Genomic DNA, 26,317 nt, shown 5'->3' with positions numbered 1-26,317 from the left:
CAAACATAGGCTGGTTGGGTTTCAAAGTTATCCACCTACATATACCCGGATAACTTTATTCAAAAGGATGTTTATCCTGCTGAAAATCCCAGATAATGTCTCCAGCTAACTTTAGCTGAATAAGTTACCCATTTTCTGATTTTTTTTTTTTGTTTTGTTTTAATGTTGGCTTCAAAATTATTTTTGAAGAAATAAAAAGGGACTGTAGTCTGGTACCAGACTACGTTACTTTTCTCAATGATAGAAAAGGAAATCAATAGCGTCCACTTCAGCCATGCTGCAGTGCTGGACATAATGCGGAGGCAAGGAATCAGGGTCTCACTCTCCTACAGCCTGAGCTGACTCTCACAGTTCTAATTCTCTCCCTGCCTGCATCGCTCGCTCAAGCTTGGGTTCTCCCAGCAGACTTGCGCTCACTCTCTTTCTCTTGCCCTGGAACACAGCTGTTACCTTATTTCGGAAGGCAGCATGTGCTGCTGATGCAGAGTAGGGCCAGGCTAGTGACTCCTTCAGGCAGCACTGTCTGGCTTTGAGCAGTAGAGAGTAGGGGGTTCCATGGGCTGGTATCTACGCTGGAAATTGCTGACCCCTGATCAAGGTTCTTTTTCACCCTCTTCAGTGTGGTGAAAACAGTTTGACCAAATTCAGCTCTATATATATATATATATATATATATATATATATATATATATATCACAGTTTAATGAATACCATTGTGAATGCTCAATGTTGCAAAAAATAAAAAAAAAGGGCTGATTTAAATAGAAATGGACATACTTTCTTGGCATTGATGAAAAAGTGAGTTTCAGCATTAAAAAGGCTACAACGTGTCTAATCATATTTTTTTGCATCTAAACTCAACTTTAAAAGCAAAAAGAAAAATCCCATTCTTATTCTTCCATTAGTGCTTCCTACTGAAAAATGAAACAACAAATGTAGATTCAAGTTATCAAATCAGGAAAAGCATGGGAAAAGAAAGTTTAACATCAGAAGGGTTCGCTGCCTACGTGAACCAGTGCAATCCTTTTGTGCGCTCTCTCAACCGATCATAGAAACATAGAAACATAGAAATGACGGCAGAAGAAGACCAAACGGCCCATCCAGTCTGCCCAGCAAGCTTCACACATTTTTTCTCTCATACTTATCTGTTTCTCTTAGCTCTTGGTTCTATTTCCCTTCCACCCCCACCTTTAATGTAGAGAGCAGTGATGGAGCTGCATCCAAGTGAAATATCTAGCTTGATTAGTTAGGGGTAGTAGCCGCCGCAATAAGAGAATCAAACAAAATTTGCTTTATGGGGGGGACAATTTTCAAGCTGCGTGGGAGCTCTTAATGCATGTACTTTAGGTAAGGGTATTGAAGGTCCGCTCGAGATAAGCGCCTACGTGATTTACCCCCGCAATCTGCAGGAGGCAGGGAGCAAAATACAGCGTGTGCGCGCACACCTTGGAAAACCGAAGAAATGTGCGTACGCATGCAGTCTTCCTCCCCAGCACTGCAAAAAGCTTGTGTGCAGTGAGACCCGGGTGTACCCTCTGATGCGTTTCGGTCGGGACCTTTTGCCCCGGTAAATACATTGCATGTCTGACTTTCCAAATTGCCCTCCCTATCCGAAAAGGTAATAAAGCCTCAGGAGCCGCTCAGTCAATCGCACTGCTCACACGACTGCCGCACCCCTTTCCCTGCAGCTGGACCATTCACCAGCAGATTGTCAGATTAAAAAAAAAACAAAACAAAAAGGAATAGTTTCATTCATGGCACACACACAAAAAAAAAAGATCGCAAAGAATTTCATAGGGGAGACATAGAATTAAGGGTCAACTGACAAGTTGTAGGCGATACCTTTTTATTGGACTCATGTAAACTTCATACCTTTGGGACTAGCTTTGAAGAGTTTGTTGACCCTTAATTTCAAGTGGACTAACACAAAAACCACAATTCTCTGCTTACTGGGGATACAAAAAGTTTGAATTATTTTACCTGGCCACAAGAGAGCAATATTGCACCACGAATGCAAGCTTGTCAATCAAATATATATATATTTTTTTTTTTTTTAAAGGTAGCTCGATTTCAAGTGAAGTTGCACATCTGTTGTAGAAGATCCTTTACACAAGGAAATGATTCCCCCACATACACACCACCATCAGTTAGAGAGTTACCAACTTTTAAATCATGCACAGATGGTCACATGTATAATTAGGTTTACTTTTGTATTCCATTCAAGTTAATGACTTTAGATCTAAGAAACACAGTAAATGGCTTAACTTTCTATCCACTTTTCTTTATAACTCATTTACTCTAGGCCACACTTCGCAAGTTTTATTGATTCATAAAGCTTGGTGGTAAAATATGGGAGGGTGCCAGAGTGTAGTATTAAGTATGGGACATGTAAGAGCCCAAGCAGAGGATGTCAGTGGAGGTGGTGAAGGTCAGCAGTGTAGCAGAATTTAAATGTGTTTAGCGCAGGTATATAGAGCAGTGAGGGAAGCGAGGTTGAAAGTATGGGTAGAAGACAGTGGTAGAAGTGGTGGAGCTTCTGTTGAAGAGAAATTTAAACATTCATCTATCCAAAGTGGTAGAGAAGCAGGAATGAAGACAACTGGTCAGGATGAAGAGGCCATTTGATCCTCACTTGCCATCATCTACTGTGCCTAGCAATTTCCTGCTGCTCTCTTGGGCTTCCAGTTCAAATGGAACAGCATCTACTACCCAGCATTTTTCGGGTAACTCCTCCCTCCCTTAACCCCTCTGCACCTTCCCTCCCCACCCAGTCCTTGGCCAGACTAAAGACTACCTCTCCTACTGAAATCTAGAATGCATACACCTTGAGTCTCGCCAGTAGGTGTCACCATTGTGTAATAGTTGACACTCTCCCTTCCCAAGAGCTCTGAACACCATTTGTGCTCGATCCCTTTTGCACACAGACCTGAAGTGCAGAAGCTGAATTTGGGAATCCAACTTAGGTTTCCTGCATGGCAACAAGCAGCACTGCCACCAGGCCAGCCTTACTTGGCAAATATGATGAAATTCATTTTCATTATGTAAAAGTTGGAATAAATGCACTTTAACTAAAAAAAATAAACCTCACAGCTATGTAGCAAAACCTACAGAGATTTGGAAGGAAAGAACAATGGTTCTAAATAGGAGAAGGCTCAGCTTTATTCCTGTGATACGTCAGGAGGCTAATTTCTTTGTATATTATCTAATATCTTCCAGGCTTACATCCTGGACGCCTTGCAACTTGCCCCCACAGTAAGACCAATGGGTTCTTTTCTTCCCACAAGGGACTGACAGTACAGCGGAACGTCTCACTTTAATGGCAGTCTGTCTTTCTCCCACTGTTGCTCATGTTTATGTAGCGTAGATCTAGGCTGAATGGTAATATTTCATGCTGGTCTGAATAGAAGATGAGATTTTTTTGTAAAGGTGTTTCCAAAAATCTACCTTTTCTTCTATTTAAGACCTAGCCTAGGGAGAGAGATGAAGCGTCCCTCTGGGCCCAACAGAGGAGGAGCAAGCGATGACTCGCAGCAGCAGACCTGCAGCGAGGTGGCAGAGGAAAAAGCAGCAGCATCCTGCCGCGTCCCACAGGGAACAGGTAAGGGGCTTCCCAAGAGAGGAAGAGCAAGCGATGTCCTATTGGTGAAGTCAAAGCAGGAGGGAGAGTTCCCATTTGCTGTATCAGCTGGAATATAAGGTTATTCAGGGTCATTTTATATTTGAGTCAATACACTAGTAATATATATTCGTAAGTTCTCTTCCAATCTTTAGCCTTAAAAAGTTCTTCTAACAAGAAATTATGCGTATTTATTTTATTTAAAAACATTTATATGCCGCTGATCCTAAAATAAATTTATCTTCACCAGTTTACAATTAATACACAAACAACCAAATAAAAAAACACCACAGTAAAAAAAAAAACCATAAAAATATTTCAAATAAAAGGATATCTAGAAATCTTTGCAATGTGTTAGGTTTAGGGATGTGAAGAGGAAAAAAAATTTTGTTTTGATTTTTTTTTTCTTTTTTGGGGGGGAGGGGTTCCCCCTAGATATTCAAAAAAGAAAAAAAATGAAACGGGGGCCTCCCCAGACCCACTTTACCCCATCTCGCCCATCCCCAAAGTGCAGGGGACCTCCTCGGCCCATACTTACTTGATCCGTGGGGCTCCGCCGTGGCCTAGCCCCGTCTTCTAGGTCCAAGGCCTGTTCCCAGGGCAGAGGCCTAGGCCCAGTGCACACAGAGGTCTAGGCCTAGACACAGACTCGACACTGGTGCCAGCCCAAGGTCTGCTCCTGCACTAAGGCCTAAGCCCAACAATGGAGCCTGGCCTGAGATGTGGCCCCACCGCTGAAGCCTGGAAGAGGCCTCAGACATCTTCTCTCTTATTAAAACAAAAAAATGACGCATCTGCTTTAAGGATGTGCTGTAATGACATTAAAATGTCAGAGGACTGGTTTAGGCCTTGGCACTGGGACCAGGCCTCAGGCCAGGCCCAGCATCAATCTAGACTTTGGCACCGGAAGCAGGCCTCATGCACAGGCCTTGGATTTTTTTTCTTTTTTTTCCCCAAAACAAAATAAAAGTAAAACTAACAAAATTTCACTGGGTTTTTGTTTTTTTTTTTTTTGTTCCATTTTGAAAAAGACATGGAACAAAAAAGGAAAAATGTTGACATTTCTTATTTAATTTCAAATGAATGCACAGCTCTATTAGATTCTAAAAAATAATTCAAAATAGGATTTCCTCCTGACAAGAGCCCTCTTCTGAATAGCTGTCAGACAGAGACCTGTTTCTTAGCTAGGACTAGTTGTTCACCTCTCTCTCTCTCTCCTCTTGCTATGGGTTTTGCAAGACGTGGTGTTTATTTTAAAGGAAAGAAACCACTAGTCTGGGCTCAGCTCACCTCTCCATTATCAAGAAAAAGTCATTAGACACATATATACCTCGAACTGACTCATAAAAAAAGAGAAAAGATCATTCATATCAATTAGAAAACGCTAGTTGATTATATCCCAGCTGTGGAAACATTAAAACGAGGTAAGGAAAACTGTGCGTCTAAAACATATTTGCATGCCATCTGCATGTTTGCGCCTTCATAGATAGCATGTTATCCAACGTTTCCTCACATTGAGTTTCAAATACATTTTGAGGGTAACTGTCAATGGTGTGCAGAGCTCAGCACATACACACACACACACACACAATTCAGTGCATCTAAAGTTACACCTGTAGTTTACAAACTGTATTGCGGGAATCGCACAGTTATAAAATACCATGAATCACTGTCCCTAAAGTATGCAAGTTTGTTACGGTCAACACACTTTTTTAATGCAGAGGTATGCGCCGTTTATACATCTATTTTAATAAAAGTACACATCCATATTTTATACATTAAACAACTGTGATGTGCACGTAGCCCTTAGTTTATGTACGGAGGCTGATTTATGCGAGCATCACTTATGAAAATACTTGTGCACGCATTTCACCAAGCTCTCCACTAGTTGGCCCACACCCTCTACAAGTTCTCCCTCACACCTCCACCACTTACTCTAGACTCTGGCCACCCAAAAACTGCAGATAAAACTCATATTTAATATCTGCATGCATATTCCATCTGTAAAATATGTAAACAAGTATGTACTTCCAAATCCCTGCCCTGCAAAGCCTTATTTGTACACACATACTTTTCTGCAACATAAGCGCCTGACCCTGCCCTTCTGGAAATTTGCTTACCATGCACATAGACTACTGTGTGTATGTGCCGATTTTACACGCACATCCCCCATGTAAGTCTTTGAAAATTCACTCTTATGTCCATCCCAATTATACCTAGTCAGTGTCTTTGAAATTGCAATGGAACATATTTCAACTTGGTCTGAAAGCAGATTAAAATCAGTCCCAGTGTACAGACGTATCATGTCCAACTGCACTCTGGGCTAACAGGTAGAACTGCTGCTCAATGAGGATGTGCCCTGGTGCAAGCAAGAAGCCCTCCCTGGTCCACTCTTTCCTTCCAGATGCAAATCGGCACCATCTGAAGGTTGCCATCCCAAACTGGCCCCAGAGGGCCAACCAAATGTAAAGAAGGCTGATGGAAACTGGGTTCTGGACTCACATTGTCAATTGTTGAGATGAAGAGGAGGGCTGCAGAGGTTATGTGGAAGACAATGATGAACGCCAACAGAACCAACATCCTGCCGTCGTGGAGATCCCTCTAGGTCCAACTTCCAACTGTTCAAAGGAAAGTCAAAGACAGAATATTTGTAAAGAAACAGAAATAAATCAATAAAAGGTGCATATCTAGCTTAAAGTATGATGCAAGGGAGAGCCAGCCTGATATTAAGCGCCATCGAACTGTGATAGAGTTTGTGAAGAGGGCACCAGGACTGGCTCAACCTGTCCTTCAAAAATAGATAACTACACTTAAACTTTTACTATCACATTTAAAGCACTGGGTGTATATATGTGAGTGGTTTTCTAGTACACGTGCCATGTCCCAGTCAACTGCACACTAGAGAGCTCTTCTCGTCTTCCTCCAGCAGCAGGTCTAATCCAGCATCTGACTTCTCTCCCCACCTGGTTACTACCTGCTCTCTCTCCCGGTGAGCTTTTATGTTCTGCCACACGACCGATGGGGGACGGCAGCCCAGCTCAAAACAGAGGAAATTCAAACTGGGATAGGAAAAAGTCCAGACATCCCAGGGGGACACAATACCTCCTTCCATTTAGTCATTAAAATAGGAGTCACAGACAGAGACTGGCAGATGGACACAACCTATCCATAGGGATGGTAACTTTCGAACGGGCGCACGTGTACACATGTGGGCACGCAGCCAGATGCGTGGCAATTTTGTATCCTGCGCGAACATAACATGGGTGCATGTTATAGAATAGCCCTAGCGAGCCTACGGGTGCCCCTAATTATAAGCTTGCGCGTGCACGGCGGCGTAAGTCTGTTTCGGGACGCACGAGTGAGGGAATTTTAACACGGATGTGCATCCACCAGCCCATCACCAGTTTGCCCAGGCTACATACAGTTAGGTCCTCCAACCCCCACTGATTCTTTAGCCTGCACTTCAGCCCCCTTTTTTCCCTCGTACATAGATAATCGCACGCACAACTTATAAAAATCGGGTGGCTACACACACACTTGCTAGAGGCGTGCACGTCATCTCTCAATTTTGGCATGCATCTGGCTTTTCCAATTCACCTTTAAGTGTTCTTTTTTTAAACTTTGTTACTTTGGGAGTAAGTTTGTAGTAGAGCGCCTGAAAACGTAAGCTGAAGAGAAATGCGTTTTTTATTGGCAGGGTGCCCATGCATCATGTTCTAGCCGTTTTTTCGTTTCCCCAAGCCGCCTATGGTCTGTGGAAAGCTGCTGCTGCAGCCCTTCCGGTTACCAGTGCCCCATGTCACAGCAAAGCCTGCGAACAGCTGCTGGACTGGGCGCGCGCTATGTCCATCTGTTATTGCAACCTGCACTTCAGTGCTTTCGGTTTTCCATGTCCCGCAGCCTTTCCAGATGTTGGAATCGGCGTGGATTGCAGATCAGGTCAGTGGCTCACTTTAAAATCTAGGCTGCCATTAAAAAAAAAAAAAAGCTAAATGGCAATTCATGTGAATTCTCTTTCCTATTAAAAAAAAAATAGTGAGTGAGCATTTAGAAAAAATGAACCGATTTCACTAGGAAAACCTATAACAGAAAATGAAAGGTTTGTTTTTTTTAAAGAACAACAAAGATAAAAAAAAAAAAAAAAGCTGTAGGCAATACCTTTACTACAGAACTGTGACTTACATCTTTTCCTTCACCTTTATTTCTAAATATCCAAGTGCACTAACATGGCAACTTCACCCGGCCATTGTGTCAAAACCATGATGAGGGATCACTGCCTCTGGCACCCTCCAGCACACAGTACATGTGCACTATAAACCTTGTCAGTAGGTACCACTCTTTGTTAATTGCTAGGACTGATTGCCTCCTACCCGGGGGCTCTGGATTGTGGTTTGTTTTTTTTACCCAGCAGTCTAACTTCTTTGAACTTCCAGCTCAAATCAGAACTAGAGCCAAGATCTTGCACTATGAGCTTTCATTCACAGCTATTCATGGATTTCCCCCCCCCCCCCCCCCCCCCCATGTTTATCTCTCGCCACCACCCAAAATACATAATCTGGTCATGGTAGTGATTGTCCTGGGCAAAGGAGCACGCACCAAGACACCTTCAGGTACCCATGACAGCAGGGTTCCGAATCCTTCCACTATGGATTGCCCTTAAGTAATGACCAAGAATTATTTCCTACCCCCCCCCCTCCCCCCGGATCTATGAACGGTGCTTCTGTGGCATCTCCAGCCCAAGGCAACCGGCTGTAGACCCAAGTCAGGGATCAATCCAGGGCTTCTAAGAACGTGCCATGCTGGATCAGACCAAGGTCCATCGCGCCCAGCATCCTGCCTCTGACAGTGGCCAGTCCAGGTCACAAGTGCCCGCAGATCCCCCAACAGTTGATCTATTGCTTGTATCTTACTCTGAGGGATAAGAGCTGGCTTTCCCAAGTCTACCTGGTTAATAACTATTTATGGACTTTTCCAATCCTCTTCTGAACCCCACTATGTTGGTTGCCTTGACCGCATCATCTCGCAACAGATGCCATAGCTTGATAGTGCACAGAGCGAAAAAAGTACTTCCTACGAATTGTTTTAAATCTGACGGTTGCCAGTTTCATGCAGTGTCTCCTAGATCTAGTGTTGTTTCAAAGGGTTAATTACCGTTCCCTTTTTACCCATTCTACCCCACTCGTGATTTATAAATTTCGATATCATCCCCTACAGTGTCTCTTTTCCAGGCTAAAGAGCTCTAATCAAATGATGGCAGCTGAACGGAGGCTGGAACCATTTTGAAATTCAGAACCATTGAGGCAAGAGTGACTGAGGATCGTTCCTGTTACTCCTTATTCCCCAGTACAGAATTCTGTAAGAATTCTTTGTCTGAGGGCTGACTTTGTTTCCTCTATATTACTGCATTGTGACCCCTTCCTTAGATTCTCACTGTTTGTATTCAGTGTACTACAATAAAACCAGGACCTGATCCGCCTCTTCCTTATGCTATGGAGCAGGTGTCAAGCCTAGCTTCAGCCCGCGGAACAGGAAGTGAGTTGGGACTCACTCCTGGGTGTCTCACACGGCAGAGCCAATGTGCGGAATCTGGCTATACATTTTTTTTTGGCAGAGTCCTATTCTCCATTGGTCTTTAGCCTATCACTGCAAGATTATATGTCCTCGATTTTTTTTGCATAATCAGTTGTCATCACTGTGACTGGGAATCAAATCCTGGACATGCTCAAATTTAGGAATACGATCAGTGTAACATTTTTGTGGTAATAAAGTGGGCGTCCTCACTAAAATCAGAAACATTCAAGGCTGTATTTTCTATAACAAAGCAACAGTTCAAACTAGATGCATTTTTGCATCTTCATTCCATTGTATCCATAGCAATCACAATTAGTACTTTTTACAAGTAAATCTTGCAGGGGTATTGGTGGCCGTCACCATGGCCCTGTAAGCTTAAGCCTGTAGGCCAAGCTCTTACATCAAAAATAAAAAATAAAGTGTCTATTTAGGAAAAAGTGTATTTCAAACTACCAGCCATTATTTAAGCAAACTTTCTTCTCCGTACAGCAGGCATGTTCAGACCATCACCCTGGCATGTGTAAAGGCACGAGGTCCCCTGCTGCATAAGAAGAGGGAAGAAAGTATCTTTCTTTCTCATGTCACAAGAAGAGGCTGGCCCTGCAGTGGAAGACATTCTAGACGGAGTTCAGGGCTTCATGGTGGGAGGGACTGATATTACCGAGATGTACCCTACTGAAACAGCACTGCTAAAGGGTTCATTCTTAGACGAGCCTGTGTCCAGCAAAGACAGGGTTCATCCGAACATCCATGGGGACTGGATACAATGAAAAGCAGAACAAAGAATAATGAGGACGACAAGGAAAAGAACAAAGTGATAACTGTATGGACGAGGAATCTAAAGAACTAAACAGTGGAGTCTTAAATTCTACCCACCCTCTTCCTCCTGGAGCACGGTGTTTTATTTTATGTCATGTTGGAGCTTCTTATTGTATGCATATTTATTTTACATGTGCATGTTGGTGCATCTGTCAACAGCTACAGGCATGAGAATTTCTAAATATATGTATGAAATGGACACCCAAAATCAAGGATTGTGATTTGTCAGAGAGCATCATGTGACTGTCACATGTGCAAAACAGACCAATTGTACTTTTTTTTTGTTTTTCTTAACCCGAGTCCTCATTGAATCGCCACACATCAAGAATTAGTTATTACACCGAGAATGTTAGAAACTTTCGCCGGAATTTTAAAAGCCCTGCGCGCATAAAATTCGGGGGTTACATGTTACTGCCTTTTCCGCACCATTGTTTTAGTTTATGTTTACGATACACCCCTGTTTTATGTGAACCAGCATGATGGGACTGCGTTCTCGAATGCCGGTATATAAAAACCTGAAATAAATAAATAAATAAATAAATGTGTGGCTGGGCCTTGTGCGCGCTGCATGCATTATTGAAAGGACCCGGCCACACCGATACGCGCAGAAGTGCCGGGCCAGGACAGTGGCATTAGACGCTATCCCAGGGAAGCGTGCACGCCGGCAATCAGCCTGCACATAGACTTTACTTCTGCGATAGATACCCTAGGTAGAAGGGTTTTAAGGGTTGAGGTAGAGAGGGGAAAAGGGAGGCAGGGTAGGTAGCGACTTAAGGAAGTTCCCTCCCAGTCTGCTCCCGATATAAAATTGGGTGCACATGTATCTGATTTTATAAGATGCATGCGTCGGGGCATGCATCTTATAAAATCGGCGCAGCAATGTGCGCACGCTGGGAACCACGCACACATGGACGCCCGTGTGTTTTTGTTTTTTTTTAATATATCCCTATTTGTACAAAAATATGTAAAAAACTAAAACTGTTCAAAGTCAGCTCATCTATATAAATAGAGTAACATTTGTCTGTTTATGTCTTATCCTTTATGTTAAATGTAGCTGTCATCCTCCCTCTCTGCTGTAGAGGAAAGCCAAGCTGAGGGAGGGGTGCAGGCCCTGAACCTTGCACCTCTGTCCATGTCCTGGGCTTCAGTACTGCCAAGTAGCAAAGGCAAACAAACAAACAAACAAAAAAGGTGAAAGCAATTCATGCTCCTGTCTGAGGAAGAAGAGTGGGGGGAGCAGTGAAGGACTCCTGAGATAAAGAAAAAGTTTGCAGAGGTGTTAAAGCCAATGGAGCAAAGGGAAAGTAGCCCATGTTGTATCTTTAACATTCTCCTTTTCCAGGGGAACTTTGACCTCACTCCCTTAAGACATGGGAGCTGCGCAGAGCACATCTCCTGTCAGAGCTGGAGATGCACAGCCTATCAAATGACTTAAAAAAGCTTTAAAAGGCAAGAAAATCATGATGAAAAGCCGTCCTTGGTGCGGCCGCCTTGCTTGTAGACCCAAAGCGATTTAAAGCTATTTACTGATTCTTTTAATTTGTCTAGCTGACGGGAACTGAGTTGCTGCTGCCAGGGGTATGGGCCCGTTTCTGGCAGCGGTTAAACCTTCAGGTGTAACATTTTACAGTTGGCTCCCTTTATCACAAATCTGCTACCAGCCCATGTGTGCCATGGGGTAAAACCAGGACTGGATAAGTCAATCAGTAGAAAAAAATATATATAAATTAAACCACCTGGCAACCTTAGACAACTTTTAAGTCCACGTGGAACCTTCAGCTATCACAGAACTCTTGTTTAAAACAAAAGCAAGATGTCACTTCATTTATATGCAGACAAATGACTGAATTACTGCATGTTTTGAAATTCGTGAGCAGCAGTATCAATGGTCAAGACTGCAACCTTAGCTACTGACCATTCGTTCAGATTTCAGAAGTCTACATAATTCAATCACTTTTTTTTTTTTTTTTTTATTAAAAGGAACTTAAAGTATGCCTTAAAAATTCATGCACAGCAGGTTGCTGCTTTTTTAAAAATAAAAATTGTTCAGTAAACTATTTCTTTTACAGCACAGCTTTCACAAAAAAAACTTATGATTCTTGAAAATGAAAGTATTGTCATTGCAACACAGCACTATTGCAGAATAAGCTTCTCAAATGAGTGATTTACATTATCCACCCAATCAAGCCTGTGTCTAAATACTTGTTGATATAAATGTCCTAGCCACATGTAATCATGGGTGTTCAATTTTAAACAAACTCTTGAGTCACCAAATGTTTTCTCATCAAACCAAAGGGTGTGTGCATATTCCTATTTTTATATCAGTGGGGAGAGGTCATGTGCACTCTCCCATCGCATGAATGGAATAGCGTGTGGCAGGGCGTAATGGACAGCCTGAAAACTTTCAGCGCCCCACCAACACTCGTAGGCTGCAAGCCAATTCTCTATATGCCCTCAGATGAATTCACACTTCTTTACGGTGTTTTTGTACAAGAGTAGAAAGTGTTTAGATCTTACTGCCCATGCTGACGGCATTAAAGTAAAAAGCAAATAACGTATTTACTTCTGGAATGGTTGATATGTCAACTAAAGGGCCCCAGAACAGAGTGGAACAGCACTCATCACTGCCACGGAGGAGATTTACCCGCTGCAAGTCATAGTCTACCAAGCACATTAGCCAAAATGACTTCTAACAGGTAAATCCCCTTCTATGTGCTGAAAGAGAAAATGACTTATCAAATTTGAATTAAGCTGAAAATCTGCAAGATGAAGACTACTTTATTACAGAACTTGTCAGTGACCAAACTTAAAACTCAAGTCGATGTGATTTTTCACCTCACAGAACAGTCAGCATTTAAAAAAAAAAAAAAACCCCACCATGGAGGGAGAAGCAAAATGACCGTAGTTACAACTCATGCTCTCCTGGGGCATCCCAAGTGAGCTTACTGTTTTGTTCCTTCTCTCTGTGTTTGACAGGCCTTAGAGACTTAAGTACAAATGCACTCCGCAGATCCATCCACTGGACGAGGACAGCCAAAGTCCCATGGACCAGTTTGCTGTTTCAGTGACTACAGCAGGAGGTGCAAAACCAGCCCTGGTGCTGCTGGAGTCAGCAGTGGCTGTCAGGCAGCTCCAAGCATGGAATAGATGCACTCAGCAATGCTGGACCATAGTGGGAAATACTCCGGGAAACGGGGTTCTGGAGGCATTAGAGATTCCTGGGTCTGAGACTTCACCCCCTGCATGGAGAACCCGCATCGATTTCCAGATCAAAGCAACGTGGAAGATGAAGCAGTTAACCCCAAGAACGTTGTCAGCAGGCACTACACGAGCTACACCAGCAGTGGAGGTCCTAGCTTCTCAGGTCTCTCTGAGCCTCCTGAAAATATTACTCTGTAAACTCTTTGGTAGGGATCTGCATTCATTTGAAATGAAAATGGAATGAAGGAGCCCATTTTTATTTCGTTTCACGTGAAACAAATTTGGCCCCCAAAACTAAAAAAAAACTTTTAGTTTTCATTCATTTTCGGCAAAGTACTGTAAATAGCATGCACTATTTGCAACACTTTGCTGCAAATGAATAACACAAAACTAAAAGACTTTTTAAAATGAAATATGAAAAAAAAAACCCCCACAAAAAAAATGCACATCCCTGTCAAGGAGTAGGGATGTCCATGGCCAATGCACATCTCTACTCTTTGACAGGTTCTCAGTGACTTTATGAAAGACCTAGTTCTACTATATAGATCCTATAAGGACAAAGTGGAAATGCTGGAAGCTAAATTTGTCTTTTCAACAGACTCCATGGGTATTTTCATTACTGCTTTACCTCTTAAAAAGATGGGAGAACTGAGTACTTGCTTATAACATCATCATCTGAAGCTTCTTCTTGCCAGCAATTACTGTCTTACCCAGGAATTGGAAGTATTAGCTTCTCAATCTACTCCAAGCGAAGGGACACTATCAGTCACCTTTGTTTGCATATTTTCCTTCATAGCAGATTTAAGAATTGCATGAGCTGCCGTATTAAACTATTTCCAGATATTTCTCATACGACATAGGTTAAGAGGAAAACTTCCAGTCTAAAATATCCTAAAAATGAACACAACACTTAGCAGGATAGCAACTGTATGTACCCTCAAATTCAAAATCATTCACAAAGCTCTACTGCTGATCCACTAGTCCATCCACATGCAAACCTCACTTGATTTAATCTTCCCTCTTAACACATCACATGTCCGCCAGACCTATAAGATCAGCATACAAAAGGTTCACTCTATGCACCCCCAGCCAAGTCCTCTCTTAGAAAACGTGCCCTCTCCACAGCAGAGCCCACACAATGGAATGCTCTACCACCTGATCTGCGCCAAGAAACTTGCCAAAAGACGTTCAAGAAAAATCTTAAGACATGGCTATTCAGCCAAGTGTTTCCTTGAAGAGCTGAATGTACGCCACCAGACTCTTTACACCTCACATCATCATTTATTACAGTTATTGGTTTTGCTGCTATTCATTCTCTTACTCTGCCCCTTGTTCTGACACGCTCTACAGTTGTTTTTCCTGGTTAAAACCTCCCTGTTATTTGTACTTCCTACTTTAGTTATATGTAAACCGACGCGATATGATTTTTCATGAGCAGCGGTATATAAAAACTTATAAATAAAAAAATACCCTACTTCTCATTTCAAGGTGTGTGGGGGAGCACCATAAAAGCAAGCACATTATATCAATTCTTCTATATAGTATGTCAATATGGATTCCTTCCATGCAGAAGAGAAGAAATTTCCGGATCCTTTGATCCATCAAATAAACGTTTTGGGTACTTTAAGCAAAACCACATTCATGATCTCATTTCCCAATGTAGGCACGGATATTTATTTGTTCCTGTTTTATCTTCCACTTTTGCAATGATAGCCCAAGGTGAGTTACAATAATAACATTAACATAAAAATATAAAACAGGTAAGAAAATCAGCTGCCATAAAAATATAAAATCAATAGTAAATGACAATAAGAAATTTTCACAACCTAAAATTAAGCATAGGTGACACAAAAAAATGACAACTCAACCTAATAAATGTACAATACAATATATCCCACATAGACCTAAGAACAACCAACCCTACAAACAGCCACTTAATGTGGATTCCTTCCATCAGAGGAACTGCAATACAGCTTCTTAAGAATGAAGAGCTGAAAGAGCCATGTTTGATTTATGTTTACCAACTATGTAGCTTATATGAATATTTAATAAATAGAACATTTTTAAAAATAGCTTCAACCAGCATCCAGTTATAACAAAACTGTTTGAGCATTGCTCCTTGAGATTCATCTTATCTGGAGACTGCCCTCATCAGGCATCTATTGATACTGGCACTCATTTCACAGCAGCGCTAGCCCCAAGTGCAATGGACTCTTAAAGCCAATCTAGTTCAATAAATGTTGCTAGCTTCCCTGTGAAATTCCTATTGAAGAAGGAAAGCACATGTCCGAAGCAAGCATTAAAGGGATGTCTAATCAGGCACCTCAGTAATCAATCTTGCATGCATTTCATCCCACGGTTGGATTTAGATTCAGGTGCAGAAGGGAAATAACTCAAACATCAGTTTTGCTGAAAGAAATCGCTCTTCATTCCACTGCCCGGAAACCCAAGCCTGAGGAACATCACTAAAAATTCAAAGCCCAGCTCCTGAGTTATTAATGGCAGGAAATAATTTAAGAGCTGCTTCACCTGTCATAGGCATGCTAGAACTCAACCCTAATATCATGGGAACGCGCCAAGAAGCTCTGGGTATCAGAGGTGTGACAAGATGAAACTTCTCAGCCCAGAAAGTGCCAAAGTCCTTCCTGAAAGCCCTCCCACCCCAAAGAGAACCTGAAGACCGGGTTTTGTATGACCGTGTATCTGAGCGCAGAGTGATTTTTGCTCTATTTCTCTGGACACAAAAATCCATGATTTGTGCTCCACCCGAGGATCAGTAAAACAAAAGGCAATTCTAACTGGCCACATGCACAATTTCTCTACCTTTGGATTCTGCCTACAAACCTTATTCACCTTTAGAACAGATTTTGGAAGGCAGCAAGGTGCTGAAATTCATGCTTGGGATCTGCGTATGGACGCCAGACCAACATCTGAAGAGCAAATAGACCTTTTGCTGATTTAAAAGGATAGATATGAAGTCACTGCTGCTGTAGCTTGCTAAGTGATGTTATAGTTAGCTTTTTACTGAACTCAGCGAGTAGGGGGGAGGACAAATGCTTATGCACCTGCACTATTGTAGCAATACACTTGATACAATCTGCATTTTAGTCACTGAAACAGGTTCAGAATCCTAAGATTGCAGTTCTAATGCAGTCAAGTAATGGCTATACTGATATACTGCATGACCACAACTGTTTTATTATATTTCAGTACCTCATATAGTTACATTCTTTGTTACATGAATGGTATTCTAACTGGCAGTTTTCAGTGACAGGCACAGGTCATACAGGCTGTATGTGTATATAATGTATCCTACATAAAGCATCTATGCCACATATGCACAAATGATGCATCATATCAAGGAAATATATGAAACATGTTTCTAAAAACATAACATTTTCATCAGTAACCCTTTATGCAAACTGATTTTTTTTTCACTTCTTAATTTTTGTTGGTTTGTGAAATCACTAAAAGTCCTACAAAACAGAAGGGAATACAATATAAAAAAAAAAAAAAAAGTCATCTGCTCTCCCAGTCTCAAGCCAAGGATTTCTAGCAAAACTAGCAAACAAGAAAACCTTGCTAAAGCCACCTTCCAACCAAGCCAGACTCTGCTGAAGTGCTTCTCAGTGGGAGTATAGCACTATACTGTAACTGGATTGGCCAATTTCGGTCCTGGAGAGCCCCAAGCAGGTCTGGTTTTCAGGATATATATCCACAATCACTATTGTGGATATATATCCTGACAGATTTTTGCATGTGCTACCTCCACTCATGAATGTTCACTGTGGATATCTTGAAAAGCAGACCCACATATGGCTTGCGAGGACCAGAGTTTGTCAACCTTGCTCTATAACACGGCACAATACATTCATGGCAGAACAAAAAACTCTTTCAGCTTAGAGACCAGCATTCAGGCATGGCAGTGTACAATAAATAGCCTGCAATACATACTCTGTTACCTTTAGCTGAATATTCAGAAACACATATCCAGCTAAAAGTGGCACTCAATATCCAGTTAAATATAGCTGGACAAATTATTTTGGGCTGTATTAAGACTGCTATCCAGGCAGAAAAAGTGTTATCAGACTAAATTTAGCCAGATGGTATTGAATATTGCACTAACTGGCTAAATTTAAACACCCCACCCTAGGGCAATTCAAGCCAGCCCAGTGAATTGAGCCAGCAAGTTTAACTGTGCAGAGGAATCAGATTTTAAACCCCAAAGAGTCACCCGGCCAAAATCTGATTTTAGCCAAGCCAACTCTTTCAAATAGCGACCCCTTTCTTGAGTTACATACAGGCTGATTCAGAAAAACATGCAGGAGAGCTGGCGAGTGCCCGCTCTCTCGGCGCGCGCGCACAGGCCACTCTCCTGGGCGCGCGATTCAGGAGGGTGGCCTATGTAAATTAGGGCCCGCGGTATCGCGCGGGAATAACTAATAGGGCCATCAACATGCATTTGCATGTTGCGGGCGCTATTAGTTTCGGGGGGGGGGGGGGGGTTGGTCGCGCGTTTTCGACGCGCTATTACCCCTACTGAATAAGAGGTAAAGCTAGCGCATCGAAACCCGCATTTGGATGCGCGTTTAACAGTGCACTCCACCAGAGCGCACTGTACTGTATCGGCCTATTAATTTGGGAAGCTGATGGCCACTGCGGGAGAAAACTATAGTTGTGGAATATCACATTCACTGTGTGCCTCCTTTATCGAATGCAAAAAAGTCAGTTCAAAAGTGCAAGGCTTGACAGAAACCATTAAAACCACAGAGCAAAATTATTTCGTTTTCAGGTTTGTTGTCTGTATTTTCATTATTTTTTTTTTAATATGGCGTCCTACCCAGGACAACCTACAAAAACTCCTAAGAAAAGGAATATGAAACAGCAAAACATGGAGCACAGGCTAAAAGAAACAAAAAAGGATCAGCAACTTTGAACAGAGGAATCCTAAGCACCAGGCCAGACAGGCCTAAAGAAAAAAAACGGAGACAGTAAAGGAATAATAGTTGGGAGTATCCCGAGTGTCAGGAAGTAGTTTATTCCATAGAAACATAGGAATGATGGCAGAAAAGGACCAGTGGTCCATCAGGTCTGCCCAGCAAGCCTCCCATGGTAGTATCTGTCATGCCGTGCAGGTTACCCCTATGTATCAGTCAGTTTTGCTTGACGTGCTTTGCTTATGGTCTTGGCCGTAGAAGCAGTCCTGTGTTTCCTTAATGTCTGTGCATCAGTACCCCAGATTGTACAAAGTCATGGCTCGTGTTGGTTGTCCCTGAATCCAGATTTCTCTTTCCTTTCAGCCCCCACCCCTCTCCTTCGAAACAGAGAGCAATGTTGCAGTTGTATCAAAAAGCATCAAGGCTTATTGGTTAAGAGTAGAAATCCCATGCCTTCTGTTAAGGGTAGTAATGCTGCTCTGAACTGGTTATCCCCCATGCTTATCAGTTCTGCAGATTGTAAAAGTCAAGGCTCTCGTTGGTTGCTGTCTAAATCCAATTACCCTGCCATTGAAGCAGAGATCAATGATGGAGTTGCATCAAAAATATCAAGGTTTATTTGGTTAAGGGTAGTAGCCACCGCACCAGCAAGTTACCCCCATGCACGCTTTCATTGTTTCCTTTAGGACTTGGCTATAGAAGCAGTCCTGTGCTTTTTCCCTTATGTCAGCTAACATATCCCAGACTATGGTTGTCGTCTGAATCCAATTCCTCTTATCCCCCTGCCGTCTAAGCAGGGAGCAATGTTGCAGTTGCATGAAAAGCATCAAAGCATATTGGTTAAGGGTAGTAATCTCCATACCAGCAAGTTACACACCCCTGCCCGCTTATCGTCTTTCCGTTCTCTAGCTTTTAGGGATCCACAGTGTTTATCCCATGCCCCTTTGAATTCTTTGACTTTTCGTCTTCACCACGTCCTTTGGAAAGGCATTCCAGACCTTCACCACCCTCTCTGTGAAGAAATATTTTCTTGACATTTGTTCTAAAGTCATCCCCCCCTGGAGTTTCATTTCATGACCCCTAGTTCTATTGGTTTTTTTCCAATGGAAAGGTTTGAAGTCCATACATCATTGAAACCTTTTAGATATCCGAAGGTTATTTATTTAGAGTTTTTATATACCGACATTCTTGAAAAAAATATCAAATCATATTGGTTTCCATTTAAACAGAACAGTCGCGGCTATGGCGTTACATTGAACATCTCCGAGCATTGAACATGGAACATTGAACAAGACATCAAATAACAAACAACTATCTAGGTCTATGAACTATGAAGACATATCTATGAACTATCTAGGTCTATGAACTATGAAGGTCTCTATCATATCTCCCCTGCACCTCCTCTCTTCCAGAGTATACATATATCCCATGCTACTGATGCGAGTAATAGCAGTGACAATTTTCTAAGTGAACTTGATTAATAGCAGGTAATGGACTTCTCCTCCAATAACTTATCTTTTGCGTGTTCACTCTGAATATCCTGAAAACCTAACTGGCTGGGGAGGGGTCCCGAGGACTGGCTTGAAACCCCCTGCTATAGCCCTCCTTAGCAAGAGTAGAACCCCCCCATAGGGTTAGAGAGTTGCCTAAATTGCTTTTCTATGATGCATCTTTCAGGGAAAGTGCTATCAGAACTAATCTCTTCAAACAATTTGGATGACAGCATTCTGTTGCCATGCAATAAACAGATTTGAGTCTTCAGCCCTCGAAAGACTGCCAGGACTGGGTATTACAAGCAACTATCACTCACGCTGCCATTTCCCTCCTAAAGCCTGGTTTCTCTTGTCTTTTTGTGATGAATTAATCTATTGTAAAATAGGCATGGGAAAGGTAAATATTTCTGAATTAATTACATAGCTATTTCCACCTGAAAACAAGATGAGTCATATCATTACTCCCAGGGAAAGCTTTCCTTACTAGAGTAAACATTGTTCCAAGCTGTTCGCCATGCTATGCAATCTGCCTTTGCAGAGCAGGCGAATCCAAAAGGGATTATTTCCAATGCAAAATTCCTACTCATGGCCATGCAAAGCAGCTGGTACAACATCTGGCTTCATTCTGGCAAAATTGCATTTTGACACCTGGATTGCTCTCTCTCTATCTCTCCCCCCCACCCCGTGCACCTTTAGATCCAATTCAGTTGCACTTCCACCCTACAAGGCCCGCACAAAGCAAAGAATTTCTCTAAAATCTAAAGTTTAAGAATTAGAGCTGGGTCACCTCATGCCTAACGACATGCCTGCAGTGGGAAAAGAGAAGGAAGGAGTCATTTGCCCCTCCCCTGCAGATTTTAATGATTAATTGCTTTTCTACCTATATCTATGTGCATATTTTTATATGCACCAACCTCCCACCTACACAAACATTTTTCTGCATGCCCATTCCTTACCTGACAGACAATACAAAATAGCTAAAGGTTCTTCAGGTTTGGGGTGGTGTTTTCTTGGGAGCGGGGAGGGGTTATTGTTTGGTTTTTTTTCAGAAAAATCTAACCGTTCAGCACATTTAAAACCCTTCATGGGAAGGACTTTAATTTTGAAGTTAATAGTCAAGCTGTCTATAGTTGGGGGTTGTTTTTTTTCCAATTTTCAACCCATTGAGAAATTGAACAAGATAAATACTAGACAAGCCTCAACATGACGACACCAATCAACTACAAGACTGTGGCAAGCGAGGGTTGCACCCACTGCAGCTTGGCAGACAAGCAGTTTGCAATATCGGAGCAGATACAATGCCAAACTGTCTGCTGTGACAGTCTTTCAAACTTCTGTCGCACTTTAGTCTGGATGCCAACCAGGCAGAGGGGGAGGAAGGGGGTCAACTCTTTCTGCGAATGGATCATGGCTCCAGACTATTTCGGCTTCAAAGGAAGCAACATTAGAAAGAGTGAAATGTAAACTGCTAATATAAAACCCGGGTGCCGTTCTAAACCATGCGATCGCCCTTTGATGCCGTTTTTTGTAAGGAAGACTTTAGGCTGGCCCTTACTCTATTTTTATATAACCCTTCCTGCAATGGAAGGGCTAAAAATGCCACAATGCACTGTGCTGTAAATTCCGAACAACAAGGTTGGCCACAAGCGGGGACACTCAGTGGCCCTGTAGAGGGCTGTTTGCTGCCTTTGCAAAAAAGATGCTCAAATTGGGGGAACTAAACTACTCCATAAAATTTTGACCAAACATTTTTAGCTTAATTGCATCCTGTTTACTGTTACTATTCACAACCCACATAGAGTGGCCAACCACTCTTGTTTCAGCCCAGAAAGTCTGCTTTGTGGCCATTTGTACAGCATAAACATCCGGTTTAGCGGGAGCTTGACAGACCTCCCTGGTAGAGCCTGCATCTCTCCCAGCTCCCTCCAGGATTGTGGCCATTTGGAGCTACGAGGGCAGAAAAGGAAGATCCCCAGCCCACTGGAGGAACTCTAGAATGAGGAGGGCTTGACGTGCAGCACTGTAGCGGGCAGAGAGAAGGTAGAGCCTGGAACTGGGAGCAACCAGGGACCATCATGTGGGGAAAACCACAAACTGCATATGCTACCCCCACGCCAGCTTTTTCTCTTCCTGGTTTCTAATGCTTCCTAAAACCAAAGTATGTGACTACAGGCAGAGGAAGAGGCCAGGTCATCATGTGATAATTGCATGCGCTATCACACGCCCTGATCTTGCACTACCAGCAACAAGCAGTGGGATTTGGGGAGGCAATGAGCTGCTGAAAAGTAAAGCAAAGTAGAGAATTGGCCACTGTTTGAAACAGGATGCTGGGCTTGATTGACCCTTGGTCTGACCCAGTATGGCATTTTCTTATGTTCTTAGAGGGCTGAAGTGGGTGAGGGAGCCAAAAAGAGGCAATGAGAGCTGAAGAGGGGCAGAGAAGGGAGGTGGCTGGGTGAAGAAGCCAAAGAAGAGATATGATGAGCTGAGGGAGAATAAAGAGTGGAAAACAGAGTGGAGTGGGGCAATGAAGGTGAGTGGGGGAAGCAAGAGAGGCAAAAAGGAAAGCCAGAAAGGAGGATATGGACAGCCACTTAGAGAGAGGCAGTTGGAGGAGTGACACTAAAGAAGGAGAAATGCTGATGGAAGCAGAAAACAGCTGAGAAAAGAGAAAGGAGGTGAATGCTACATAAAGACAGATGGCAGGAAAGATGAAGACAGGAGATCCTGGAAAAGGACTTAGGAGAAGCCAGACAAAATGAAAGCAGAGAAGACAGAATTGTAGATATATTGGGGGGAGACCTAGACAACAAAGGTAAAATAAAAATGTTTCCTTTAGTTATTAGAATATATGATTATTTTATTTTATAAAACAAAGTGTGTGTGGAAGTAGAGGGGACAGTGATGATGCCTGAGCCCAAATGAAACAAGGATGGCAAATCGATCATGGGGTGCATGTCCATTGCCTGTGGTAAAGGTGGCAACCTGTGCGCCTACCTCATCCTTTCCCCGATACGTTTCTACACATAGAGAATGGCAAAGTTGCTCTGCCCATGTTAAATATTTAAAAAGAAAACCTGGATCAGTTCAGCAAAAGAATAAAACCACCATGCACTAACTTTAAACAGCATTTAGTGCATCCTGACAAATGTAATCATATAATCATCATTTTCATAGCAGTTGCACGTGTTGGATACAGACTTGTTAGTTATCTAAATTGTTCTTCATAGAAAGAGGAACAAAGATTGAGGTCCTTTTTTTCACCACTCCAAATAGCTATTCACAGTGTATGCTTTACACTTCATTTATGGGCTTTTGGGTAAGAATTATATTGCAATGATAGGGAGGACCAACTTGGTGGGGGTGTGGCACTTTTATGTCCAGGAGGGTATAGATTCCAACAGGATAAAGGTCATACGAGAGACTAAATGCACAGTAGAATCTATATGGGTAGAATTCACATGTGTTGGGTAAGAGTATAGTGATAGGAGTATACTACCATCCACCAGGCCAAAATGATGAGATGGATGATAAGATGCTAAGAGAAATCAGGGAAGCTAACCAATTTGGCAGTGCAGTAATAATGGGAGATTTCAAGTACTCCAATATTGACTGGGTAAATGTAACATCAGGAACACACTAGAGATGTAAAGTTAACTGGATAGAACAACCAACTGCTTCATGGAGCAATTGTTTCAGGAACTGACAAGAGAGGGAGCTATTTTAGATTTAATTCTTAGTGGAATGCAGGATTTGGCAAGAGAGAATGGTGGTTGGGCCACTTTGTAATAGTGATCATAACTGGAAGGGGGGCAATATGTAAGTCTACAGCTCTAACACTAAATTTTCAAAAGGGAAAAACTTTGATAAAATGAGGAAAATAGAAAAAAAAAACCAAAAAGGTGCAGCTGCAAAATAAAAGTGTACAACAGGCATGGACATTGTTTAAAAATATCTTAGAAGCACAGTCCAGATGTATTCCACTCATTATGAAAGGTGGAAGGAAGGCAAAACCATTACTGGTGTGGTTGAAAGGTGAGGTGAAAGAGGCTATTTTGGCCACAAAAAAAAATCCTTCAAAAATTGGAAGAAGCAACCAGATGAAGAAAAAAGGAAAAAGAATAAGCATTGTCAACGTGTAAAACATTGATAAGACCTTAGAGACAAAAACTCAGAATAAAAAAAAGGTTTAATTATATCTGAAGCAGGAAATGTATGAGGGAGTCTGTTGGACTGTTAGATGACCAAGGAGTTAAAGGGGCTCATAGGGAAGGTAAGGCCATTGCAGAAAGACTAAATTAAATTATTTGCTTTTGTGTTTACTAATGAGGATGTTGGGGAGATACTGATTCTGGAGAAGGTTTTCAAGGGTGATGAGTTAGAGGAACTGAATCAAATCACTGTGAACCTAGAAGATGTAGTAGGCCAGATTGACAAACTAAAAGAGTAGTAAATCACTTGGACCAGATGGTGTGCACCCCAGGGTTCTGAATAAATTTAAAAAATTAATAGATCTGAAAATTCATTAAAATTTGTAACCTATCATTAAAATTATCCATTGTTCCTGAAGACTGGAGGGTGGCCAATGTAACTCCAAACTTGCAGATGATACAAAATTATTCAGAGTAGTTAAATCACAAGCGGCTTGTGATGAATTGCAAGAGGATCTGGCGAGACTGGAAAATTGGGCATTCAAATGGCAGATGAAATTTAATGTGGACAAGTACAAGTTGATGCATAGAGGGAAAAATAACCCTTGCTGTAATTACACAATGTTAGGTTCCATATTAGGAGCTACCACCCAGGAAAAAGATCTAGGCATCATAGTGGATAATAATTTCAAATTGTCAGCTCAGTGTGCTGCAGCAGTCATAAAAATGAACAGAATGTTAGGAATTATTAGGAAGGGAATGGCAAATAAAACAGAAAATGTCTTAATGCCTGACCGCACCTAGAATACTGTGTGCAATTCTTGTTGCCACATCTCAAAAAAGATATAGTTGCGATGGAGAAGGTACGGAGAAGGGCGACCAAAATAAGGAGATGGAATGGCTCCCCTACGAGGAAAGGCTTAAGATGTTAGGGCTGAAGACGAGAAGGCTGAGGGGGGATATGATAAAGGTCTAGAACAGGTAAATGTGAATTGGTTATTTACTCTTTTGGATAATAGAAGGACTAGGGGGCACTCCATGACGTTAGCAAGTAGCACTGGGGCTGTGCAGGCATTTGAAATGATGTAGGAAATTTCAGAGGCATTTACTGTGTCATCTTATAAATGAAGCGACAAAAAAAACACAAACAAACAAAAAACCAAACCACAAGACTGGGGGTTTGTTGTTATGTGCACTGTTTGCAAATATTGTGCATGAAAAAACAAAATATAAAATTAAAACAAAACATAAATAAATAGCAAAAAATATAGACAACAAAAGACAAAAAAAGGAAATGAAACAAAATTAGTTTGCATGCACACACACCTAATAACCACTCCTGTAGTATTCTGCTGCCAGACTTCTGCACTGCCACAATACATAGTCCTTCAACTGCTCTGAGAGAAAGACCACATCATCATAAGAAAAAGATTGTACAACAGGGATCAACAACTCCAGTCCTGGAGCGCCCCTAACAAGTTTGGTTTTCAGGATATCCACAATGAAAATGCATTTTGAGATTTGCATGCACACCCTCCATTGTATGCAAATCTATCTCATGGGTATTCATTATGAATATCCATTTTCAAACAGGATCTGACCACGGCACCAAACATGCGTGCATGCTTTTACATCTAATCAAGTTACGGATATTAAATCTGACTTCTCATTTGTCTGGTTTTTTTCTTTTGTGGGGGGGGGGGAGGAGGTCTAGAGCAAGTGCTGGAGGATATGGGTGAACAGGTGTCGTTCTGGGCAAACTGGTGGAGGTCTCAGCGCGCACACACACACACCTTATCACCATAACACGATGATGCTATTGTAAACGACAGCACAGGTCTTTTTGCTATTCTGATTCACCTTCCATTTTAATTTCTAATTTCAGTACTTTTAACATGTGATATTTAACTGTCACAAAAATCTGAAAGATCTATGCAGAATAGGTAATAAGCTAAATAATTATGCAAATTAGCTCATTACCTAAGAACATATAGTAAAATATCATGTGCTAAAATACTCAGTCATTATTACTGCAAGAAATTTAACTACGCTTTCAGGAGATGCAGATAAACTTTTTTCCATAAGTTGCCATTAACATAGTAACTTTAAGATGCAATATTTACCATGGAACTGATTTGCATGCGATTGCCATGGGCCATTCATGGGAGATAATTAATGCTCAATAAATGGTCCATGTTGTTGCAGTTTAGTACACTGGCCTTCAAGTATAGCACACAATGTTTCCTACCAGTGTAAAACTAGGAACCATTCTCTAAAATCCAGTAATCCCGGAAGAGCAACCATGGGTTTTAGTTTGCATTCTCGTGTACAAGAGGGTGGAGTAGTTATGCCTTCAAGCTCCATCTCATAGAATTCCGAAAATGGCTGAGAAAATGCACTGAGGGGCTATCCCATGCCATTAATCTGACTGAAATCAATTCACACACCTACTCACGAGTAACTGGTTTGTTTTCTCTTTCATATAAAATTCTGGGAATACAGATAATCAAGTTCTTCCACTTCATCTCA

General features: G+C 41.9%; 1 protein-coding gene across 1 annotated transcript in view; it reads right to left on the bottom strand.

Moving 5' to 3' along the window:
• EMP2 (epithelial membrane protein 2) overlaps positions 1-26,317 on the bottom strand; it is a 45,508-nt gene that overhangs the window by 4,652 nt on the left and 14,539 nt on the right. Inside the window, exon 2 of the mRNA XM_029577243.1 lies at positions 6,119-6,234. Within this exon, the coding sequence (XP_029433103.1) occupies positions 6,119-6,196 (78 nt within the window). The 5' untranslated portion in view covers positions 6,197-6,234. The remainder of the gene's footprint in view (positions 1-6,118; positions 6,235-26,317) is intronic.

Source organism: Rhinatrema bivittatum, chromosome 14 (genome assembly GCF_901001135.1).
Source record: "Rhinatrema bivittatum chromosome 14, aRhiBiv1.1, whole genome shotgun sequence".
In the NCBI taxonomy this organism is placed as follows: Eukaryota; Metazoa; Chordata; class Amphibia; order Gymnophiona; family Rhinatrematidae; genus Rhinatrema; species Rhinatrema bivittatum.
Note: the sequence above shows the minus strand (reverse complement) of the source record. Positions and strands in the feature narration are given on the sequence as shown.